This window comes from Crassostrea angulata, chromosome 2 (genome assembly GCF_025612915.1).
Source record: "Crassostrea angulata isolate pt1a10 chromosome 2, ASM2561291v2, whole genome shotgun sequence".
NCBI classification, from domain to species: domain Eukaryota; kingdom Metazoa; phylum Mollusca; class Bivalvia; order Ostreida; family Ostreidae; genus Magallana; species Magallana angulata.
The window spans coordinates 12,744,681-12,759,315 of record NC_069112.1 but is presented as its reverse complement, the minus strand read 5'-3'; the positions used below and the strand labels follow the sequence as shown (position 1 = coordinate 12,759,315).

Sequence of the window (14,635 nt, the reverse complement as noted above, 5' to 3'; positions counted from 1 at the left end):
AGGAAACCCACTGAACGCCAGTGATACACTCTTGAAACCCAGTAATACTCAGATAAATCCTATTTACTCCCTATGAACCCAACTGCTATCCAAATGAACGCTGTTGAGTATCAAATGAACTCTAATGAAGTTCCGCGACTTTCCTAAAACATTATAAGATAAGTCTTCACAAAATATAGAACAAAGGTTAGTATATAATGTAAGGTAGAATTAACTTAAAGAAGAAAGAAAACTTTGGACTTAATAAGAAGAAAATTATGGTGGCATAGATTTGCCACCACTTGTCAGATAATTATGTCGACTTGTCAGATCTTGATGTCGACTTGTCAGATAATTATGTGAACTTGTCAGTTCTTTAAGTCGACTTGTCACTTATTCACGTATTTAAGAATTCAACACTTTAACCTTTCCACACCCAATTTGTGCCACCCATTTGAAATAAAATTTTCTGACAAGTCGACATAATGATCTGACAAGTCGACATAATTATCTTTGAAGTCGACATAATTATTTTACAAGTCGACATAATTATCTGACAAGTCGACATAATTTTTTGACAAAACGACATAACATCTGACAAGTCAACATCATTATCTGACAAGTCGACTTACAATATGAATGATCATTTTCTTCAAACTAGCGGCCATATAGTTTGTTCTGTCATATAATTATGTGAACTTGTCAGATATGTTGACTTGTCAGATAATTATGTTAACTTGTCAGATCTCTATGTTGACTTGTCAAATAATTATGTTAACTTGTCAGATCTTATGTCGACTTGTCCGATATTATGATGACAAGTAAATGGCAGTTAGTGGCACTAACACGCTTTGGCAACAACATGTTGAGTTTCTACTCAATATGGTTATTTTCTGACAAGTCAACATAAAGATCTGACAAGTTGACATAAATATCTGACAAGTCGACATTATCATATGACAAGTCAACATAATTATCTGACAAGTGGTTGCAGATCTATGCCACCATAGAAAATGCAAAAACATTTTAAAACAAAAAAGGAATCTTTCATATTTTCATTGAATGCGTTTTTTAAATTAGCACTGAAAGGGAAATTAACACTATACAGTATATATGTATTACGCTGATGTATTTTTTCGTTTGTTTCTTTATTTTACACCAGATATTGATGCCGTCAGTGATAGTGAGAAAACATGGACACCCTATGGACTGAGGTTTAAATGGGATCTTACAGGTCCAAATAAAATGAAATTCTATATTCATCTGAAGGACTCAGCCAAGGTACAAAATAAGAGGAGTAGAATATATATCTATGAGCAAGTCATTGTTCAAACTTTTAACTAAAACTTCTTGATATTAAGGTAAAGAAAAAGAAGAGATGGAGTCAGATAATGTATATGTCGTACATTCTCGATTTCCTAAGCAAGCAACACACCAACCGCGATGTGAATCCCAGAGGTAGGTATAATGCAACAGTGAATGTCTCAATTTAAACGAAAAATCGTGAGCTTAACACGAATACATATTAAAATCATTAAAAGTTAGCTTTGTATCGACATCTATCTACTTACTTCTGATGCTACATACATATAGAAATATTTTTATACAGAAAGTTTTTATATTGAGTTTTTCACTTCCCATTTTAACCAAATATAGTATACATGTAGGTAAATAATTGATGTTACAAATTTATCAACATTGCTTTTCATAATCTTCTGATAAGTGTTTTTATATGACACTGTGCCTTAATGAGCATTTAATGAGAAAAAATATGTGATTGAACATCACACGTTTTTATCCAATATTTGATTAGAGATATTCATCCATTAAGTGTAGCAGTAAGCTGTCCGTTTAGAGTTTTTACTAACTGCGTCAAAGTTCTGAACCAAATAAATAAATAAATAAAAGGAAATAATTTTTTTTTAAAAATCGTAAAACACAATCCCTTTCACAGAACATCGTAAAGGATATCAAATAGATCTACATACAAACTGCAAAAAAAAAATTAAAGGTGCCTTTTAATATAAAAGTATTTTTTCAGAAATTTATAACCAATAATTATATTAATCATAATGTTTTGCGTATGGGCACACGATAGGCACTGGGTCGTAGAGAAGCATTAATTAAATACATTTGTTACATACTCCTCTGAATACATGCACTTTATCACTATAAAAAATGAGAGATTGTTATATTGAATGATAGATACCAACAAGTTTATCTTGACTACGGATGCTGATGTTCGATTTAACCCTGAATCCGTCGAAGCTTTGCTTGATCTGATGAAGAGGGACACTTCAGTTGGAGCTGTGTGCGCCCGCACTTATCCGCTTGGTAGTGGGCCTGTTATGTGGTATCAGAAATTCGAATACGCTGTTGGCCATTGGTTCCAAAAGGTTTGTCTCAGTGTGATATGCATTATATTATGCTATGTATACAAAACTTATAAAAGTTAAAACTGTATTATTCAAAATTATATAATATTTGTAAACGGGTCTTATTATTTAACAACAAATTTTAATGTATGATAACAAAAAAAAAAAGAATTTATGAAATTATGAAAGTGGTATATGTACTAAAAAAATTGTAGGCTGCAGAACACGTACTAGGGTCTGTCTTGTGTGCCCCTGGATGCTTTAGCATGTACAGATGTTTAGCTTTAAAGAAAGTTTTACCCAAGTATGCATCCAATGTTGAAAGAGCGTTTGACTTCCTTATGAAAGACATGGGTGAAGACAGGTGGCTTTGCACACTAATGGTACAAGTTTTTTTTAATAACAAAATTGTAATAAATTTTATACGTTGTATTTTCATTTTTATTCAAGCTAAAACCGGATAAATACATAAATTTGCCATTCATTTTTTATATAACGTTCTCTTTGATTTCTACTCGACAACCATCAGATACAGAATGGGTGGAGAATCGATTACTGTGCTGCATCAGAGAACGAAACCTTTTGTCCAGAGAAATTCGAGGAATTCTACAAACAAAGACGCCGCTGGATAGTTTCAACTTTAGCTAACTTAATTTCTTTAATTACACATTGGCACCTTGTTCGAAATTCAAACCATCAAGTCTCCTTTCTCTTTTGTTTATATCAGATTATTCTTTTTGCCTTAACGTTTATTGGACCAAGCACAGTTGTATGTATTGTTGCTGGTTAGTATGATGCACCTATTTTAATGTCACTAAAGCTTTTGTTGTTTCTTTTTTCTTCTTATATCATTTGCTAAAACTAACAATTTGCTCATGTCTTTTAAAGGGGGATTGTCTTACTCTTGGGATATCAATTTTGTGGTGTCAGTGATACTTCAAGTTATTGTCTGTCTTATCTATGCCGGGATATGTTTGTTCGGAAACGAAAAATGGCAGATGAAGGTAAAATTATCAACAATAAAAAGACGATGATATTTTATGTCAACGATAAAATATCAATCAATGATTGTTTTTTTTTCTTTGTTCAGTCTGGTAAAATAATTACTTTCCTGTATTCTATCATCATGGCCGCTGTGTTTATCGGCCTGTTAGAACGGATAGCGAAGGAGATTATCGGCATTTCCTCTGATATTGGGGAAAACGTCTCAGACAGTACAGAAAAATCAACGATTCCCTCGGGAGGTAAAACAAAAACCACTTAATCAAAAACATAAATAATGTTATGGGAACATCATATGATTAACAATGCATTAAGAATACATTTAGCAGTTCACACAACCTTGAAATTAATGAATGCACATTATACAATGGTTTATTAATAATATAAGAATAAATGCATATAACTGCTAATTAAATATTTAAAATACATTTATTTTAAATATATAAAAATTTATGCATACATTAAAACGTTTTTGTTGTCAGATACAGAGCAATTTCAGAATATCAGACTCACTTTGAGAGTCTTTTTTTACAGTGATTAGCGACAATTTACCAGTTTCCTTTTTAACGCTGTACCTTGGAGTCATGTGTGCAATATTTCTGATTACTACTCTACTTCATCCCTACGATTTCACTTGTTTGCTGAATGGATTATCTTATCTTTTTTGTCTGCCATCCGCATATGTGTTGCTGTATATATATAGCATAATCAACATTATTGATTCATCGTGGGGTAAGTAAAATATGTCTTTTATATTTCGTTTGTGGTTTTTTTCTTTACATTCATTAAAAATGAACTCCGAGATATCTAAGTATACTAGTCCAGCTGATTGGTGCAAAATTTTAGCAAAATTGCTCACTTGATGAAGAAAGCATGAAACTTTCTACACAAGTTTTGTTATGTATAAGCTTCAATTTAAGCTATGGACCCACTTTTCAAAATCCAATATGGCCGCCATTCTCAAGATGGCGAAAAACTGATAAAATTTTTCAATTTTCCTTTATTAAAAAGTTTGTTTTGACAAAGGAGCAACATTTTAAAAATAACTAATGATGTTTAATCATAAAGGAAGGTTTACCATTTCATGTAATTGCAGATTAAATAAAGTTAAGTAAAACGTGATGCTTTTTATGAAATTTTTGCCAAAATTTTGCCCAAAATAGTAACCCTTTTTTGATTAAATCATTATTTTATTAAAAATGAAAAATACCCGGTCTTTTCTTTTTTAGATAAAAGAGACACAAATGCTAAAGATATTTTAAGAAAGTTTTAATGTTGAGAATGTTCAAAAATTAGTCTCTGTCACATTCTCCGCCACATTTACAAAGAGCAGTGCAGGTCAAATTAGCTTTAACACATCGGCATCTCCCTCTACATCCAATCTGAGGCTTGCATCCACATTTAATTAGCTCATTGCATGATGCTGATGCTTCAGGTAGTACTGTCCAAAATGGAATCCATATATTTGTTTCATTCCTTTTCCAGCCCCATGTTCCTGGATCTACTGTTGTAGAAGAAGGTTCAAGACATCTGTCCCAGACCTGGCTAGCCATATAACAGGCTCGCTTTGTGTGTTGAAGCAGTGCTGCTTCTGTAGGAGGAATACTAGTATTATCAATTGCCCTTCCTTTTCTAGCGAATTGGTCCATTCTTGCGCCATTGACTGTTACACACTCACTTGCTTTATCGTACATGAGCACAACAAAACGTTGTATTTCTTCCATGTGATCCACAACGGCTGTTGGCGACAGACTCTTATCGTTTAAACTGTCAAAGGTTTCCATTACTGGTCTATAACTTGTCCATGTATCCCATGCTCTTTTTTTACCCTTGTTTCCAAATGATGATACCTGATCACAGCCCGTGAATGCATGGAAAAATAAAAGGCCATGTGACTTCTGGGGTCCAAGAGCATTGGCAATATTGTGGACTGACAGGTACATACAATTTTTTCCAACCCCGAAGGCAATCCACAATTCTTTTATCTGTTCAATTTTCTTAAAACAAGATATGGCTATAACCACAACATCGGTATCAACCGTCCGAATCATGACACACTCGTGCCCCTCTGCAACTGCATCCTTAACATGAAGCATCATTCGTGTATCTGCCTCTTCATGTGTACAAGGTTCTATTTGACTGGTGTCCTTTGTCTTTAAGCACATGACAGAGCTGCCTATAGTAGTAACGAGCTGTTTCTCAGCATCCCAACTTTGGTCTGATACCAGTTGTTTTGATAGGTAAACAAACAATTCCTTCTTGTTCTCGTCTACTCTTAAGAAACTTTCCCAATTTCCCGGAACGTTAGAGTCTGATAAAACCCTCCTTCTTATCCCCTTGCCTCTTCTAGTTCTTTCCGATGATTTTAAGCTGTCTGTAAAATATTCATCCCAGATGATATCAATTCTCCTGACAGAGTGCAGCTGAATCTGAATATATGGTTTAAAAATATCTCTGAAGTAATCTTCAAACGTTTTACTCCCCCTTGGTTTAAGCAAATTAACAAGGGCAGCCCCATCTAAAACTAAAGCATCAACTGAAGGTGCCTCATTGCTTGATTCGGAAGTTTTCTCCAATTGAACAAGAAGATCAGATTTCGATCCATGGCGTAAATCACCAAATTGTGTAGGGATGGAGGATAAGCTTGGTTTTCATGTTTGAAAAATTCTACAAGATCGCCATTTCGAACTTGACACGAAACATATAACTGTGAAAAAAGAGAACAGTTCTGTTTCAATGATACTATTTGCTGTTTCTCCTTGGATACTGTTCTTGGTTGTTGACGGCTAAATAAAAGGAGCTTGTTTTGTTTAATTGGTTCGTAAATAGATTTTGAGTTACTCTCTAAACGTTCTTTTACAAACTGGTGGAATTGCTGTTTTCCAATAATCTCTATGTTTCTAACTGTTTCAGCTACCTTTTTGTCAACAATATCATGTGTATCCAATATAAGTAAATCCTCGCTTTGTTCCATAAAAGGATTTCTCATATCATCTACAACTGAACAGAAAGCGTTTACATGCTTTGCGAATGTGTTTTGCTGACTCCTGACCTGTTCGTGGTGTCGTATATCTGGTCCTTTGCTTTGATCTTTCTTTATTTGTTCTTGAGCAGATTCGAATTCATTTATTACTCTGGCTACTTCTGGACCCGATACCATCCAACTTTGAAGCTGAGCCATATTTTCTGTAAGGCCAATTGCTCCACCATCTCCTTTCACTAACTTATTGTTCTGCTCATGTGCCTGATCTAATGCTATTGATGAAAATCTATTATGAGATTTCTTAGCAACAAATTTACCATTTTGAAACTCTTTTTCCACTTCTGGTGCATTATCATGTAGCATAACCATGTCACGTAAGTGAACAGGTAACCATCTCGCATAGATCGGATGATCGAGCGCAAAGAACCAAGGGATAAGAAGTGAAATTGATTCTTTATACAGTTGAAAATTACCCTCTCTCATTGATCTGATGAAAACTAATATTGCAATTTCAAACTTCAGTGTTAAAGACCAGAAGTTGAAAAGGGGACTTTCAATTTTTCTTTGTTCGTGCCATTCTTCAAATACAAGCTGATCATTTTCACCCTGTTCTGTTATATATCTATCGTAAGAACGCTTCATCAAAATGTATAAAGAACAAGCAGTCACCTCATGTGCGTGTCTTGTCCGTTTCACGTGGGATGCTTTAAGGAATGAATCAGCGGTGCCTGAACTTGCTATGTCGGCTTGACATAGTACACTGGTCCAGCCACTGTTTTCTAGCCAATCACCAATCGTTCTAAAAGCAGCAATTTCAATGTGAAGACCACCAAATAGGATGACAACATGTTTCTCTGAAAATCTTTCTGGCCAGGTCCATTGAATCAGCTTTGCTAATGCAAAGGGGGGTTTGTCACATGTGATGACAGGTGTCTGTCCTGGGTTAAGAAAGTTGACAATTTTCTTAATAATATCTAAAGCATGTCGAATCATTGCAACTGACTTTGCCTCTTCTTGGAATAAAGGTAACAATAAGCTAATGTCTATTACTGTCTCTGGATTATCTTGTAGTCTTTTTGCATGAAAAGCTGACCAAGAATATTCCATGCATTCACCATTGTCAGCTGCAATATTTTCATGGACACGTTCAAGCCATCTGAAATATTAATATATAGATATGCATATATATGTATATTAAATGTTAGTACTTGTTACTTAGGAACACATATAAGAATTGTGTTTGACTGTAACAGGAAATTTCAAACTATATGATAGATGTACCTGTATTCCTCATTCAATGCATTCGGAACTGTTACATGTATATCATCAGTCACTAGTAGGGAACCTCTAATTCGAGAAATCTCTGATCTTTCCCTTGGAAGCACAACTGGTGGGACTACAGTGTAAAATTCTGGCAGTGGCTTTAGTTTTTCATGTCTAGCAAAAGATGCCTCTATTGGTGGGATCAAGCGCTCGATGCCATCCCCCTCATTTTCTGGATGTTGGAATACTGAAATTGCTGTGCAGTGTAAAGAGCTTTGTGCAGTTGTTGAACTAGGATTGTGGTCTATATTGTCAATTGCAGCAGTTGTAAAACGATTTTTTCTAAGCTTAGCAGGACAAACTACATTTTCAATATTGAAAGATTCGCAGATGGAATTTCCCAGTGATGCTGATAATTGCATTATTTTGTCATAAGAAATGGATAAGCCTAAATCAACAAGCCCTCTTTTTCTTGTTTCAGCATGTATTAGCAAGCCTAAATATGTTGGCAATGGAGGCTCTCGGTCAGTTGCATGTGATGAATAAATTGCAGAATCTTTTCTCCTGCGAACAGATGAATTAAATTGGATCAATTGTGCAATCGTTAGAGTACACTGAGCTTCTATAAAATTTGAGGACTGCATCTCAATACTTGGCCCACCTAAAATCATGCCTACAAGTGTTTTTAAAGATTGTGGAACAGAATTCTTTAGACAATCAGTTTCAAAGAACCCTTTGAAGGAATACTTTGTTTGCATCATTTCCTTTCGAACAATTTTTGCAGCTTTTGCAAGAATTAAAGCATCGTCATCATAGTGATTTGTAATTGCCTGTCGATTAGCATTCCCAACATCTTCATTGAACATGAGTAAAACATCCCGTCCTTGTTTGTGGGCTTGTAAATCTGGTATTGCTGCAGGGATTCTGTCTTTTACATGTGTTGAGTTGGGTCTTTTATTCATGTCGAGACTAAATTGCTTTAAACGATTACTGTACATTGCCATGAGATCTGCCAGCCCAAATACGGCAGCTACACCTTTGTTCATTCGTGAATCCTCAACATATGATACAAGTTCAGCCAAAACTATTCCATGGATTTGATTTTCGCCATTCTCATCTACAATCTTTTGTGGTCTTGCTTTGTTAAAAAGATTTAAGTAGCAGTTTTTGTGATACATAGCTTCTTGAGATATCATATCCCCTGCGCTAAGTTTCGCCAACAATACAGTATCCTGCACTTGCAATGCATATTTCCTGATATTACTGTCTATACTGAAGGTAGAAACTTTGTGAAGCTCTCCTGATGTTCCACCACAGAAAAAACAATCTTGAGTCATTGTTGATGTCGAGCAACCAGGACTTTGGCGAGTTATCTTTCTTGATGTTTCAGAAATGTCTGATTCAACTTTTCTTTTCGAATGTTCATGTCGTTTTAATTTCATGTCTGTGTATTTGTTCCTACATGTTTTGTGCCACTTGGCTTTCATCAATTGTAACTTGGATGCAATACCATTTGCATCATTCAATTGGTCAAGTCTAATTGTCGTTGGAAACCAATTTATACTTTGACATCGAAGGAGCACTGTTTCCAGAGATATATATCCAGCACCAACTTCAATATCAGATCTCCTTATATTTGCTGGACTTTGCAGAGCTTCAGATGTCTCTCTTTGCATAAAATACATTTTTCCCAATCAAATATTTTTGTTAAATTTGACGATGAAGACTCAATGTCTGGATTTACGATTTTAATGTGTTTGGACATTTCTTATCAAAAGATAACTTTACTTCATTTCCTCAATCACTTGCCAAGCAAGATCTACAATATATAATAAAGGTTATATAAACTCGATTGTTTTGGTCAAATTGACTGAAATAAGATGACAATATTTCAAAACTTACACGCATCTTAGATGAATAGCCTACCATATTTAGCTACTTCAAAAAAATTCTATAACTGTTACCGAAATGGTGTTTCATACTTTTTTAGGGGATGGAACATTTGTTATCTATTTAACATTTGTTCTTTAACTGTTTATGTTAATGTAAGTGTTTTTATGTGATATTATATTTGTTTAAGTGTACATGTACATCACCTATTCAGAAAATTATAAATAAATTATCAAAACACAAACACTTACCTACTTTGTGTAACCATTTTGTCGTCTGCATCATGATCCAAGTATGAAAACCACTGTATGTCATTGTTACATGTAAATGCAGATTTGTCCTAATTTCCTAATTAACTGATATTTGATTCCATTTTATCATTTTTATATTCAAGTGAAATAAATTCATTTATGTTAAACATTTTAATCTCATACCAGTCATCAATGAACTCATTTGAAAACTTTTATATAAAACCAGTCAGAGATAATATGGCAACCATATTGAAAGATCAAATTATCAAATTCAATCATTAATTAAGGCTCCCAATTTTTTTACAATTGATAAATTCTGTTGTATTTTAAACCATCATCAAAAGTAGTATTGTTTGAAACAAACGGAGATATAAAGATATTTTACATGGCGGCCATTTTGAATTTGGCGGCCATATTGAAATATATCATCATTTTGAATATTAGAACTTCCAAAGCATCCACTTAATATCAACTGTGTAAAATTTCGAACTTCTAGGATCAAAAATAGAGATTTTATTGAAAAAAGTTTTTAAAATGATAAGCTATATGGCGGCCATCTTGAAAATGGCGGCCATATTGATTTTTGAGAGTGGGTCCATAGCTTATATTGCTCAGTACACCTAAACATACCAACATGCCAAATTTGGTGCTTTCTTCATTAAGTGAGCATTTTTTTCACCAATCAGCCGGACAATACGTAACATTTAGTACATCTGTCAATCATCAAGAATATATTGACTACTTTGAATACTTGGTCAGACAGTAATTAGGAAATGTTTTTATAGATTGACCTGTCTTAACTTTTATTGTTATTGTTATTATTTGCTTGCTGAAATATACAGGCACACGAGAAGAAAAAAAGCACAACAGTGTAAAACTGAGAAGCGATTGGTATGAAAGCTTTGTGAAATTCATTAAAGGGATATCATGGTAAGTTAACATAAAATGTTTTAAATTATAAGTATCCTAGACATAACGAGTGAATAGTTTTGCTTACGAGTTTTTATATTTTATTCAATCTGAAGGAATCGTACCATGACATTATCAGCAGCAGAGTTGTAGCTCCACATGTTAACGGGCTTTGGAGCTACAGTTCTGTTCATACAAAAATATGTATTGTTATTGCGAAAAAAAGAGTTGCGCGTTTTTAGACTGCAATGTAATTAAATTAACTTAAAACTAAATTTTTAAAAACTTTTAATGCTAAAAAAATTCTTTGAGATTTACTACATTTCACTTTATGAAGACATTTAAAGGCAAGTACAATATCTCGTTAAATGTTAGATATTAACATTTTACAGGAAAAAACCCTAAACTAGTTGCATGGTAGTCAGTTTTTAATCATGTGCGCAATAACATACCATTTTTGTATGGGCGGCACTATAGCTCCATAGTCCATCAATCCAAATTTTTCGTGGAGCTACAGTTCAGCAACTATGGCATTATGTGATAACTATATATAGATCATCATATTTATTATCAAAAACACAATCAAAGTATTGAAGTATTGGAAGCCTGTATCGATTATTCTAAATTTTACTTATTGTGTATTAGATTAGCAAATAACCCTTTTAGTGATGCTTTAAAACAACCACGGGTTCAATAGTCAATGTATAAGATTAATCATAACGGAAATTCTATAGAAATTGGTTAAAGTACATGCGTTAAATAGATAGCGTATTATTATTTATGTTCATGGAGAAATGTGTTATTAAGTGCAGTGATGAGCCTGTCGACGCCGGGTCAGAAATCTAAATAAAACGCTACTACTGACCACGGTGCGTCAGATCATTAGTATGCACTTAATCGCATGTTTGAATTGTTTAATCAATAAATCAAATGAATCGTTCGTTGTTGGTACGGTATGTTTTTGATGTCGACATCGCGTAAGAGAGCGACTGAATTTTGTTAGCATCTAACAAAAACTTGTCTGTGTAGTACAAAAATTAAAAGCACATTTATTTAGAAAAATTAATGAAATCAATCAGCCATGTTTTCGATATGCATCTAATAACCAAGGCTTTGTAAAACAAAAAATTAAACTCAATGGACATAGTTTTTGTGACCAAAATGCTCTTATCCTCAATACACATACATGTATTGAAAAAAACCAAGTAAATTTTTTTGCAATCCAAACTCTCAATTAATGAAAAAAAAACGAAGGCTCTTGATGTGACAATTTTGTATAACGGAAGCTTCTACGCTGGATTTTGTTTACTTCTTAATTTGTGCTAGTTATAACAAGATTGGCTACTTGTATTTGTTTACTCTGAAACTTTGAAACGCCCGGCCAAAACGTGTCACTCTACCCCCATTTTTATGTACATATGATTACATTCGTGATATATACGTGATAAATTTCATTTTCATTTTATCTCATTATATCTTTATATGTAAATCTGTAATAAAAAACTACAGATTTGAGAATATGTATGCGATTTTCGTTATTTGAGTGCACTGTTATATACGACTTTTGTATTCAGGTATTTTGGTAGAAAAGAAACTCCAAAGGACTCTGGTAAGGTTTTCAAAGAAGAAAATAGTAGAAAATATTGATAATTCTTTGTTCATGTAATTTGCGTTCCATATGGATGAATATAGGCAATTTTAGGCAAAAAATCCAAGTGCTGCGCTGAAAAACAAAACATGTCATAATAAATTTGCGAAACCCATCATGCATGCAAAATATTAATACATTTCCCACTTAATTTAGTCTGTAAACATTGGTATTTTTCACATTATAACACAATGAAAAGGTTGAGAATGGCATTGTATAAAAAATAAATATCATGGAAAAAGATAAAAAAAAACAACTTTAAAGCGGAGAACTGCTGGGGTGTTAAAAATTCTGTGCAAATAGTTACTGAAATTTGCAATGCAGATAATTGGTGTCCGATAAATTTATATAAGTCCGGGCTCTTTTTCGTAATAGAGAGAGTTGTGTGTTTCTTTCTTTAGGTTTTTGATGATGTTTTATGCAGAAATATCATTTTATGCAGAGTTGAATTTTACTATATGTTTGTTGATTTCCCAAGGCTTTTAATGCTGTTGTTGAATTATTGATCAAGGTTCGGTTTCACCAGGCAATTCTGACGAAGATATTGAATCAGGTAACTAAAACATAGTGTCAAGTTGAGAAAGAACAATGCATGTGATTAAGATACCACTACTTCGGACCACCTAGGACATAAGCGTCTACATTACCTTATCGAAATTATTCAAAGGTCTTATTTCTTTTGTTTATTGTGTTATAAGAAATTTTTTAATGAATGGTGTAGAATTTCAAAAGACTTTGTAAAATATTTTCCTTCACACCAGCCTGAATTTATATATATATATATAGAGAGAGAGAGAGAGAGAGAGAGAGAGAGAGAGAGAGAGACAGAGAGAGAGAGTTATTGCCCCTTTTACTAAATGCATGTCGTTACTATTTCTCTTAAAGGTCATGTGAAACGATATCCTGACCATATTGAGTTATATACGGGAATGAGTTCATAAGTGCCTATTTAATAAGACTGACATTGTTTTTTTTGGATATTTTATGCAAAATGTGAGCGCCACAGTCGATCAAAATTACTTAATCGGGAAAAGGAACATTGACTTACGCGGCTTACCTCCCTTGCTTATGACGTCAGTAAGACCCAATCGCCTTATAAAGCTATGTTGTGAATACAAATATCCATGTCATTTTGCAGCATTTTAAAAGAAAAAAAAATATATTTTATATAAACACTTGTATAATTATACAATAATCAACCACGTCAGTATTTTTTCTCTCAAGAAATGAAATCGTGTGCGTTTTTATTTACATGTAATAGCGTGTACATAATGATATTCAGTTTCGAGACTGCAGGGAGAATAAATGATTTTCTTCATAGATCCACATGCAAGTATAATATAATTTTAATATAAGCATATTTATATGTTTTATTTTGATCTTTTTAATGAAATTGACAAATTCAAACATAAGTCTGATCGTTTTTTCCCATTTGCACGTTCATGCAATTCATTAAGATTTTTTTTCTAAACAACTTGTAGGCCTCATTGTGCCTCATTCGCTTCAAGATTATATTGTTTGTTTCACTTTCAAATTCACAAATATGTTACCATTTAATTATTTTTATTAGTCTATGAGAAATTTCTTCAAATGTTTTGTTTTTGAAAAGTGTACTTGAATGTGCGGTGTTTTGATTTTAATACGTGTATGTGCGGTGTTTACTCACAGATCCCTTTTATCTCACTTTCTTCTGCAATGTTTTCTTTCTTTCTTTCTTTTTTTTTTATCATTATTGATGCTTGTTCTTAATAACATCTGTTGATTATCTTCACATTCGTTCACAACTATTTTGATCAAACAAACGATTTATTTTACCGATACATTTCTAAATCCTTAAATGCCATATTTCCGCGATCTAATTTAATAAAACGTTAATACACGTGTACACAAAGTATTTTCTAAAGATATTGCTACATGTATATATCAACAAGTCAGAAATTTATATTATTTTGAAAGAAATTTTAAGAATAATTTTGCGGCATTTTATAGCAGCTCTTAAATACAAGCTATGTGCACAATGCCTCAAACATTTTCATTGGCCTGCCTTACATACTTTTTTATGTGACAAAATAAATCAAATCAATTTAAATGCTTTAGTTTCCTTTAAATGTAGCTCAATCATTATACGTACCGAAGAAGAAAATGATGTTTCTATTTCAAAAGGATAAGGATAATTCATTAATCAGCTGTAAATGTAGGAGCATTTCTTTCGTTAAATTTCCACTCCAGTACGGGATCTCCATCATGATTTTACTTTTGTGAGAGGCTGATATTAGATTTATTTATTAACGACGAATTAAAACTAAGTCATCTGTAGGCTACTACGAAATCAAAT

The 14,635-nt window shown here is 33.2% G+C and overlaps 1 protein-coding gene across 8 annotated transcripts in view; it reads left to right on the top strand.

Annotated features, from left to right (window-relative positions):
• LOC128171954 (uncharacterized) overlaps positions 1-14,635 on the top strand; it is a 55,766-nt gene that overhangs the window by 28,586 nt on the left and 12,545 nt on the right. For 7 of the 8 annotated variants that reach the window (XM_052837726.1, XM_052837729.1, XM_052837730.1 and 4 more), the window contains 11 exons: positions 1,142-1,260; positions 1,341-1,437; positions 2,185-2,375; positions 2,570-2,737; positions 2,884-3,139; positions 3,243-3,358; positions 3,445-3,598; positions 3,891-4,088; positions 10,586-10,673; positions 12,227-12,261; positions 12,812-12,853. In XM_052837726.1, coding sequence (XP_052693686.1) covers positions 1,142-1,260; positions 1,341-1,437; positions 2,185-2,375; positions 2,570-2,737; positions 2,884-3,139; positions 3,243-3,358; positions 3,445-3,598; positions 3,891-4,088; positions 10,586-10,673; positions 12,227-12,261; positions 12,812-12,853 — 1,464 coding nt within the window. The remainder of the gene's footprint in view (positions 1-1,141; positions 1,261-1,340; positions 1,438-2,184; positions 2,376-2,569; positions 2,738-2,883; positions 3,140-3,242; positions 3,359-3,444; positions 3,599-3,890; positions 4,089-10,585; positions 10,674-12,226; positions 12,262-12,811; positions 12,854-14,635) is intronic. The other variant, XM_052837727.1, reaches the window with a different exon arrangement.